This window comes from Festucalex cinctus, chromosome 11 (assembly GCF_051991245.1).
Source record: "Festucalex cinctus isolate MCC-2025b chromosome 11, RoL_Fcin_1.0, whole genome shotgun sequence".
NCBI classification, from domain to species: domain Eukaryota; kingdom Metazoa; phylum Chordata; class Actinopteri; order Syngnathiformes; family Syngnathidae; genus Festucalex; species Festucalex cinctus.
The window spans coordinates 22811850-22823105 of record NC_135421.1 but is presented as its reverse complement, the minus strand read 5'-3'; the positions used below and the strand labels follow the sequence as shown (position 1 = coordinate 22823105).

General features: G+C 39.3%; 1 protein-coding gene across 1 annotated transcript; it reads right to left on the bottom strand.

Moving 5' to 3' along the window:
- Window positions 1-115: 115 nt before the first annotated feature.
- On the bottom strand, window positions 116-10847 carry LOC144030869 (indian hedgehog B protein-like). Its single transcript, XM_077537515.1, has 4 exons — window positions 9997-10847; window positions 8456-8613; window positions 7421-7524; window positions 116-2917 (listed from the first exon to the last, which is right to left on the bottom strand). Exons 1-4 carry the CDS (start codon window positions 10303-10305, stop codon window positions 2265-2267), a joined length of 1224 nt encoding a protein of 407 aa, XP_077393641.1. The 5' UTR covers window positions 10306-10847; the 3' UTR covers window positions 116-2264.
- Window positions 10848-11256: the final 409 nt, after the last annotated feature.

Below are 11256 nucleotides of genomic sequence, written 5' to 3'. Positions count from 1 at the left end.
TCTGCCTAAAAGTACAGAATATAGAGAAGAAGAAGAAAACACAATCTGAATTGCTGTCCGTGGTACTGAAAGCAACTGTCAGCCCACCCTGACACCACTTCATACTAACTCAGGCTCATTATCACATGCTCATTTATTTATTTACCCGCTGTGGTGCTAAAAGTGTCAAATTTAACAATCTTGAGTTATTACATGGGATTTTTATCTCTTAACATCAACAAAGAAAACACATTCTTGTTTGTAATAAAAACAACTTTATGTTAAATATTTAAAAAAAAAAAAGACTGCACAACAATTCTCCAAAATACATTTACATTAATATTCTTAAAAATAGATCTTTAAATAATTTCTCAGAAAATAGCTTACTATACATATTTGACAAATCTTTGAGTATCAGTACACGGTATGCAATAGTGCCTCAGAATTTGTTTCTCCATGAAAGCATTTGCACCAAAAGTTATTTAGAAAATCGTCAGAAAATGCAGCTAATTCACTTTGAATTTGGATTTTATACAAGTTGGTTGGTTGGAAATGTATGGATGGAACTGAAAACGCTCATGCAAAGGGAGTCATCAAATACAAGAAACTACCGAAGAAAATAACGGAGCATAATATATTAACAGCTAAAGTTATACAGTAGTTGATATACAGCCTGAGTCAAGTGTATTGACGAGAAAACTGACAACAACAAAAAACATAGCACAATTATTTTTTTTAAGATAATACACCTGATATAAAGAAGATGCATGAATGAATAATAGAATTATTATGAAAGCAGATCTGAGTAACTTTCTTGCATCAGTGCCAGATTATTCCCTCATTTTAGATGGACACAATTCCCCATTAACATACAAATATTAGCATGCACCAAAATGCTGATTCTCTGTGGGGCCGATTAACAAGGCACAAACATATTTTTTTTTATAAGGTTGCAAGGAAATTGAACCAAAACGGATGACAGGTCAATTAAGCACCATTTTTTTGGTTTGATTTATCAAGGACTTTTAGTGTGAATTAAAATTGAACATCCTCAGCATAGCTTCTGCTTCTCGACAGGACCAACTCTGGGTACACCACAATTATCATATCAGTTATTTAAAAGATATATATTAATGGCCTGTAAGCAGGCCTTCCTTCATAGAAAGTAATACTTCGATTTGTTATTAGAATCACAGGTCATACGAGTACTGGAACACCTCAGGGTTATGTACTCAGCTCCTTGTGGTTTTCATTTAATCTGACAATCTGGACCCACGCATTTGTTGATGATGCAACACATGATGCAATAGACAACAAGCATTCAACTGTGATAACATTATGAAAATGAAATGACATTTTAATTGGTTGAGTGTTGCAACAATCCGAGTCCTTTTTGGGCGTCTACCTGGCCGGAATGTTCAAGTCGAGCCGTGTGTCATCATTTGGTGCACTCGTGGCCCCCATGGTGTCATAAATTAAAATGAATAAAGTTTGTTTCATGAGATAAATTAAGGTTGTTTAACATTTTTTTTTGGGGGGGGGGGGGGGTCCTACATTAAAAAAACAAAAACAAAAAAACATCAGCAAAAATCTCAATAAAATTAACACATACTGTAGTCAAAAATGTTCAAATAAATATAGTAAATATATTTTTGCTAATTATTATTTCAAAAAATACATCAGACAACAAGGGAAAGTAATGAATCAGCAAATAAAGTAAACTTGTAATTACTTTCACTTCATGACTAAACTGCTGAAATGCTCAACTGTTTGTTTTTTTTTCCCCTTCCAAATTTCTCTGTTTTGCCTAAACTTTCTGGAGTGCTATAAGAAGCACTCCCAAATTTTGAAGGCACACTGTCACAAAGTCTCATCTTGAAAACTAAAACAGTACAAATGCATGATGAACCTGATTGTTGACTGTTATGAAACTTCAGCAAAAACACATCACAGACGTTTTGAACGCTAAGGTGCTCAAAGGTAAAAACTGAATGACATTTTGTGTTATTTCGCGCTCTCATATGGTGTTTTCTGTATTTTGTACAGTTCTCACGGCATGCTTAACCTCAAAAAATGCCTGTCGTAACAAGAACCACAGTCGGACTCACTAATTTTCGACTGGAGGGGCGTAACCACATATATGGAATTAGAATTCATTTTCTCGCTTTGTGTCTTACAGCATATACAGACAAGTGGAGTGAGTAAAACAACACATCTACGGCACAAACCAGTTTTTTTTTTTTTTTTTTTTTTTCTATTTTGCCGGCAATATATTCTTTCTTTTGTCAGAGTCCTCGCTCAGTTCCAAAAGGGTGGAAGTGTTTCGGGCCCAGTAACATTTCCCCAACCCGCTGTAGAAGCCTGGGGTACCAGTGCACTCCATCCCTTTGTTGTTCTGCAGGGCCCGTGAGGGTGCGGACCAACCGCAGCGGGGCGAGAACCCAGTGGGCCAAACGGTGATTGTCCACAGCAGCGTAACAGGACGCCAAAACGCTGTTCACTACGATAGAGCCGTGCTGGGTCAACGGGGCGTACAAGCCGGCGCTCTGCCTCTCCTCCACAAAAGTCACCACCGCTTGCGTCGTTTCCCCTCCTTGCGAGGTCAGCACACACTGACCCGGCTTGACCTCGCTGGCGAACGACGTCCTCACGTCGTCTTTGCCGCAGTCAGCGACAAAGATGAGGTGCGCCGCCGTCAGCGTTACATTAAGTCCAGTGTGGGTTCCGATGAGCGTGAAGATCTTGGTGACGTTGGTCTGGAGATCCAAAAAGGATAACACCGGGCTGTAGACGAGCGAGCCGCGGCCGTCGGTTGTGGAGGAAGCCAAAACGCGGTCGCCGGGATGAAGGTCACGCATCTGCTTGGTGACTCCGCCCTCAAGGGTGACTTGAGCGTCGCCTGGGAAACAACCGCCAGTTTTGGCCGCCACGGAATGCTCTGTCAAATCCAGATGGAGGAAAATCAATGATCACATTTACTTTGTTACTGTAAACATGACAAACATAAAATAGAAACTTCTCAACACTTGAACTTCCACATATGGCAATCCGGGCTCGCACTGCTCCATAAATCAACTTCGACTTTGACACTGACTAAAGGCCAATTTTATCGCAGCGGATTAGCGACACACTGTTTATAACGTCTTCGACGCAAGATAACGTCTTCATCAACATTTCGAAAAGTAGAAGACATCACAAGGTCTGTGCTGATTCTAACCGAATGACAAATATAGATTAGGTGGTCAAAAATTTTGAGATTTCTCAAAAAAATAAGCTCCTTAAAGTGGAAGTCAACCTTACACGTTTCTTGACAATAATATCTCGTATGTTGACCTCACTAGTCGAAACATAACATTCAGATTAATATTACATTTGTGGAATATGAGTTAGGAAGCAAAATCCAGCCATTTTTGATCCATCTCAGGCCATTTTGCCACTTTGCTGTCGACTGAAGATGACATCACAGTTGCTCAGGCAACGACCAATCACAGCTCACCTGTTTTCTGAACCTGTGATGTGATTGGTTGTTGCCCGAGACCTGAGCAACTGTGATGTCATCGTCAGTCGACAGCAAGTGGCAAAATGGCCGCCCTCTGAGATCAGCTGCATTTTGCTGCGTAACTTATATTACACTAACGTAATATCAACCAGAATACCATATTTACCATATTATTGAAAAATAAATTAATTAATAACTAAATAAACAAACATGTAACAAAGGAACATATTGTCCAAAAAAATTGGGTTGACTTCCTCTTTAAAGTCATACTTAACACTTTTAGCCATTTTCAGTAGTAAAAAAACAACAACAATATTTTGTCCAGAATAAATTTGATAACGTCATTATTTTTCTTTTAAAAACTTTTCAAAACACATTTTGCCACGCACTGAAAATGACATCACAGGTCCTCAGGAAACAGATGGCCAATCACTGCTCACCTCTTTTCTGAGTTTAGGTCATGTGACATTAGCAAGCTGAGTTATGGTTAGGTAGGTCGTTACCAGTTTTCTGAGCATGCGTTAAAATAATGAAATTATCATATTGATAATAGGCAAAATATGTACTTACTGCTAAACATGGCTAAATGAGTCAATTTAGTATCCCTTTAAGGTCTTTATTTTCATTTCCCAGCAGCATAAAAGTTAAAATTGTTGTCTAAATGTTTGGAAATAAGTCATGACAATGTGCAAAATGGGTTTTAGCCAACTTGTCGTAACTTTCTCAGCTTTAAAGAGTTAAAATCTCAGTTGATGTTCTTACGGGTTGCAATTTACTTCCCGGTGGTCTTTCAACCATTTCTGGCAGTTTAAGTTCAATTTCTTTTCACTAGTCGCTATGGATATTTGATGGATGCATAGGTCAAAACTTGAAATGTGTTTTTCTCAAAAGCAGTGATTTTCAACTGGGAACATTAAAATTGCTGCACTTTAAAAAGAGACTTGTTGAACCAACTTAAGATTACAAACATAATTTTTTTCTTAAAAAAAAATCACATGATTGAATTAAAGGGATACTTCACTTATTTAGCCCATTAAAGCAATAAAAAGTTAATATTTTGTCTCTAATTAATTAGATGCTTTCATTACTTTTCATGTACAATTAATACCTTTAAAAACACATTTTGCAACTTGCTGTCGACTGAAAATGACATCACAAGGGCTCAGGTAACCAATCACAGCACAGCTTGTGAATGTCACATGACCAAACAGAGAAAGCAGGTGAGCTGTGATTGGTTGCCTGAGCCCTTGTGATGTCATTTTCGGTCGACAGCAAGTTGCAAAATGTGTTTTTAAAGGTAGTAATTGTAAATGAGAAATAATGAAAATATCAAATTTTTTATAGGCAAAATATTAATGTTTGACTGACAAAAAATGGCTAAATAAGTAAAATATCCCTTTAAGTTAGTTTGAAGTGAATATATTTATTTAATTAGTTATGAATTTATTAAACTTAATCACTGGAATTAAGTTAATCCAAGTGACTCCAATCCTTTTTTTTTTTTTCCCATTATGTTATTGTGATTTTTATTCTCCACTTTTTTTTGCCGTGTAACAACTCCCACACAATACTTCCGATTTACACTGTTCAAATTTCAACTTTCTTCAAAAATTTACGCCTCCCCGGGTATATATCGTCTGATTCCACATTACTTACAATATTCGCACAATTTAACGTTAAATATCAACTTTTCCCCATTAATTTTCATTCATTGCCTCTTCCGTGGCATAAACCCCATTAGCATTCAGCTTTCAGCATTCCCACACAATTTCTCCAGAAATTGCACTTAGTCTATTTATTATTATTGTTGAGATTCAAGCAGACTCAACTCAACAATAACTAAGAGTTTCTATGAACTTTGTATGCATTTTTGTTCTGTGACTCGTGAAAGGTGTTTACAGTACTTCCTTGTGGCTGAGCACTTCTGCGTAAGGTGGCTCTTTAAGACACAGTGAGACAAGGTGGCAAGAGAAGGTAGTCAGCAAGAGGTAATGGATAACCAGCTGATTGTATCTGAGCATGGCCTGGGGTCAAATAGACAGGAAAGTACGTTTGGGGGGGGGGGAAGCAAGTGAAAGGTGAGCACTGGTGAGGTTGAACATATAGAACGGAATTTAAATCAACTTTTTATCACCAGTTTGTGGAATTATAACAAATCAACTTACTTGACTGATTCAAAGCGAATCCGCACTCATATTTGATTTACGCTGTCTTAAGCATGTCTTAAGGCGGACAAATATTTGTCAAAGGTGTGTATCTGTGTAAGTATGCGACTTGCAGAAAAGGAGGTCTGCAACCAGGAGGTGATAAGGCTCAGATAAGAGATCTGAGAGAAACCTACCGAGGGGAAAAGCAACAGCAAAACAAAGAGAGAGTTAATCATCTCACAGCCTACTAACCTCAATGGACTGCTAGAATGTAGCTTGGCATCAAATAACTGGCGGTGCCAGACATGGGCCTCCAAAATAGCTTGAAACGCTTGCAATGGAATGTGTTCGACTATTGTTCGATGATTTGTGATTCATAAAAAGGGACTTGGCTGAAATATACAATCACGACTTTATCTGTTATCGGATTGCTCCGCTTCGAAATAATACGCAGCTGTCAAACTGGAACCGCCAACATAATTAATTTGCAGTGACGAAAACGACAGATGCGAAGCTTGATTTGTTTACATAGTTCTTTTCGAATAAAGTTTTCAAATAAATTGCTGATGTGTATGTACATGAACTGTACATGACAGTATGTACGTGCACCCGAGCCTTAACTGTATTTTTAATGTTGGAAGATGTTTGTAAGTGTTTGAAATGCCTTTAAAGTGGTTTGGGATCATCATTTATTAAAATCACTGAGTGGAGTGTCAATTATTTGCCCAAAAATTTGCTATTTTCAGTCTCTTACATGCTATTATCGAAATCAATCGTGCCATTGCTTTGACATAAGAAAACAACACAAAGTTTTAATAACATTAGATGAAAATGATTGCATATTCCGGGAGTCCTATAAGGTGTTTCGACGTTACAATGGTTACGCCAGGTCCGCCATTTTGGCTCTCGCAGTGTTTCCCACTCATCCGCTATTTAGCACTTAGCTAACGCTAGCGCTTGTGCACTTGTGAAAGTATCTTTAGTTGTTTTTTTTACCACTTTTTTCCACAACGTGGCACCAAAGAAGAACGCTATGTCTTCTATCAATGTTGGTCCATCCAAAAGAAAAGCAATTACCATGGAAACGAGGCTAAACATCATAAAAAGATTGCAGAAATGAGAGGCACTGGTGAACATAGGCAGACTTGGGCTTGTACAGCATTTCATTATCCATCCATCCATTTTCTTAACAGCTTATTCCCCACAAGGGTAGCGGGGGGTGCTGGAGCCTATCCCAGCAGGCTTCGGGCAGTAGGCGGTGTACACCTGAACTGGTTTGCCAGCCAATTACAAGGATCTTATTTTTAATTTTTTTATTTTAATATATTTTAGATTTTTTTTTATTTATTTATTTTATTTTGTTGTAAATATTGACTTTAATGGGGAATTACATCGCTAACGTAAGAACAAAACTCCGACGTTAATTCGAGGACTCCCTGTATCCAGTGTTCCCTCGTTTTCCGCTGGGGTCAGGTTCCAAAAAATACCCGCAATAAATGAAATCCGCGAAGTAGCTAGCTTTATGTTTTACAATTCTTATAAATGTTTTAAGGCTCTAAAATCCCCGACCGCACAATTTATACACTTTTCTCATTGAGGCATTTACATGTTCTCACATTTCTCTCTTGTTCAAACTTTGACAATGTTCAAACCTTCATAAATTTTATAAAATGGGTATATTACTGTAAAAAAAAATATGCAAAATTGTACTTAAAAAAAAATCCGCGATACAGCGAGACCGCGAAAAGTGAACCGCGTTATAGCGAGGGAAGCCTGTAATAATTGGCTCGCTTACCTGACTTGACGCTACAATGAATATGGGCTTTGGACTCATAGTAGACCCAATCAAATCCAGCTTCGACAGCAAGCCGAGCCAACATGGCATACTTGTTTCTGTCCCTGTGAATATGAACATAAACATCAGTATTACGGCTCTCTTCATAGTGCATCTATGCATGCAACACCAAATCACCAATACATGAAACATTATACTTCTAACTAGACTAAGTGCAAATTTCTGGACAAATTGCGTGGGAATGCTGAAAGCTGAATGCTAATAGCTGAATGCTAAGCTCAATGCTTATGAAAGAAATTGAAGGATAAATTATGATAAAATTACATAGTAATTAACTATTAATTACTAGTAATAGTAGTAATAGCAGTAGTATTACTAATAATTATGAAGTAGTAACTTGTAGTTAAATGACAAATAAAAACCCATCCATCCATTCTAAGTCAGTAGTCAGCAGTAATCACCTCCCATAAATTGCTAGTCTAGTAAAGTTCTTTCATTCATTTATTTATAAGCAATACCTATACCTCTCTTTTACATCTTTGAGTGCTGGGGCTGAAGAAAAAACGAGATTTTGAGCTAACTTCAACTAAAATCCGCACAAAAAATATATATAGGATGACATGTCAGTCAACTGGGCACAAAACAACTCCATGTCCAATCAGATGGCACCTTAAAGTCACGTCACTTCAGCAGCGTTCGATTCATATCATTATTCATGATCATCATCAGACTAACAGAAGCCGAATTTATCAGCCAACAAGAGATAGAAAACGTCTTCAGACGTTAACTTAGTCATGTAAAGTAATATTTCTGTGATTTGAAGCATTTAAAGCAGTTTATGGTGTTTTTGTCCGTTTTATGCTAGCATCTGCTGGCTACTTTATTTTTTGTACCTTCTCAAGCTAAATAAAGACTTGACTTGATTGGCTTTCAGCATTCCCACAAAAAGAGGAATTAAATCCCAAACACTTCATTTTTTTAACTCAACCATCGTTGCTAATACACATTGTTATTGTCTGCTGCAGTTGCCCGCACCTGTCTGAGGTGGTGATGTCAACCGCACGTCCCTCATAGTGCAGCGAGTCCTCCGAGTGATGGCCGTCCTCATCCCAGCCCTCTGTCACTCTCAGCTTCACACCAGGCCACATGTTCATCACAGAGATGGCCAGGGAGTTCAACTTGTCTTTACAGCGCTGAGTCGGTGGACACAAGGAGAGATTAGGAAAGTCATTTAAAAACTCCTGGGTTCAATTAAAAAGAATAATAATTTCATTCTTTAAAAGGCAAAAGAAGTGAAAGGGGACAGAAAGAAGTAAAACTTGTGATATATGTCCTTAATCAACATAAAAAAATTAGATCAACAGCAAACAGTCAAGGCGATTTCAAAGTAACAAACAAAATCATTCAATAGCATGACCTTCTGCTACATATATTTTTCCAGTAATTGTGCTTTTACACATTAAAAAAAAAATACAAAGACTGAGATGATTTGGTTTAAAAATAATCCAACTTGTGATGTATAAAACAACCATTTTTTTTGTACACAACAACACTAAAAAATGGGGTTGTTTTGACACAAAACAATTAAAGTTGGGTCAAATTGACCGAGGTAGCAAGTTGCCCCATTTTTGAGGGTCAGTCAGATTGTGCTTAGAAGCTGGCCAATTTATACAACCAAATTTGGGTCAAATTAACCCATGTTTTTTTTTTTTTTTAAAAAACCAAATGGATCTTTATTTATTTATTTACTTTTTTTTTTTTTTTTTTTTTTACCATTTTGAACAAGCAGTTTTAAGGGTGTTATTTGACAACGCAATAGCTGCTAAAGCACCAACAAGTGCAACAAAAAAAAAAAAGGGGGTTTGTACTAGTCCAGTGACAAGCTATTATGTGCCCAAAAAGGTACAATAATTTTTTTTTTCATGTCAAGATCACAAGATCTGCTGTAGATTGTGTTGGACGTAGAAAGCTGAAATAAAATGGGGAGCGAAAAAAAAAAAAAAAAAAGCTAAAATAAATAAATAAATAACTATAAATATTTGTCACACAAAAAAAATAATCACAATTATCGGCCATATACATGTCAACATTTTTATCTACTATTTTGTGCCCATCCCTGTTAAACAACTGACCAAATTCAAGTGCAGCGGCAAGGCAAGAACTGCACTATTCCTAAATTGTTAGTGCTCCTCTAAAATATCATGACAAGGAATTGTTTTTGTGTACAAACATTTGAAAATAGTACGTGTCAGAGCAGCTGTTCATCATTCAGTGAAAATCCCAAGTACTGTAGCCTTAAATCCAGAACCAAAAAGCTCCGGAGGTGAAGCTATGAATCAATGAAATCAATCATTTTGGTTTAAATATTTAACTGACAGCAAACATGGAGCGCATAGTTTGATGCGACTGTGAGGTTTTCTCGTTTTGAAGTGATTCATAGTGCACGGTTAACCAAACGGGACTTAAATCACTTGCAATGGGACAAATGCGTGTCTCCGTCCGCACATGAGCGCTGCAAAGTGTTCCCAGCTCTCCTTCCTCCTCCTCCTCCTCCTCCTCACCATCATCTTCCTCACCTGGGTCATGAGCCTGTCGGCGCCCGTGTCCTCTTCATCCTTGAAGATGATGTCAGTGTTGTAGTTCGGAGTCAGCTCCTTGAAGCGCTCCGAGTTGCGAGTAATTTTGCCCTCGGGCCGCCCGCTCGCCCCCAGCGTCTTCTCGGCCACATTGGGGCTGAATTGCTTCAAGGCCAGCGGGATGAGCTTCTTCGGAAGCCGCCTCTTGCCGTACCCCCTCCCCGGTCCGCAGCCCTCCGAGGCAGGTGCGAGGAGGAGGAGGACCATGGCGCACAGAGAGGCGGTGAGAAGGAGGAAGGGGATCCGCATCGCCCCGGGAGGAGGGAGGACTTCTCCCGAGGGAGACGTGTGCCTTCTTCAGTACGTCTCCGGTTCACCTGTCGAGTCCATGGTCCGGGGACAGTCGCGTGTGCACTTTGTCCCCAAATCGCTTTTTTTTTTTTTTTTACTCCAGCATCAGGGCGCCGGCAAATTCCCACTTGGATGGAAAAGTTCGCTTGGAACCGCTCGTGGGTGTGCAGGCTGTTAAAGTCCGTGGATTTAAACAAACAGGTTCAAAGTCGATGAGGTGGGTGAGAGAGAGAGAGAGAGAGAGAGAGAACAGCAGCACGTCCACGTTTTTAATGTGGTGGTCTCTCTGTGTCTTCTTTTTTGCTCCGTGAAAAGTGTCACAACATCCCCCCGTGGATTGCGAGCTTTTTTTTTTTTTTTTTTGTGATGCTCCCCAATGAGACGACTGCGCGCAACAGGCTTCAGCTTTCCACTTGAATCGACTCCACTTGAGTGATCCGCGACGATTCTGTTGCCATTTCAGACCGCACCCTGCCAGTCCTGCCCTCCTCTCCCTCTCTCTTGCCTCATCTGTCCCCGCTTTGTCACCCACCCCGCCCCTCGACGTGGGCACGGTGCGCACGGGATCGAGGATCCTGTCCACGCGCACGCGCACTGCGCCGCACTGGCAGGCATGCAACAAACATCAGCTTTGTCCTTCAACGCCGCCACTTTATCACTGTCAGTTTTGTCTTTGTGCCCTTGTTATGGTCTGTCATTCACCAAGTGATTTCTTGGAGGAGCGCGGTGCGCTAGTGGGAAGCATGTCTGCTTAACAGTTCTGAGGTTCGGAGTTCGAATCCTTCCCCAAAATGCATGCAGGTTTGGTTCATTGATGACTCTAAATTGTTCAGAGGCCCAAATGTGAGTCAAAAATTAATTAAGACTCAGGCTGAACTACAGGGTCCATACCATTTCTTATCCAGTGGG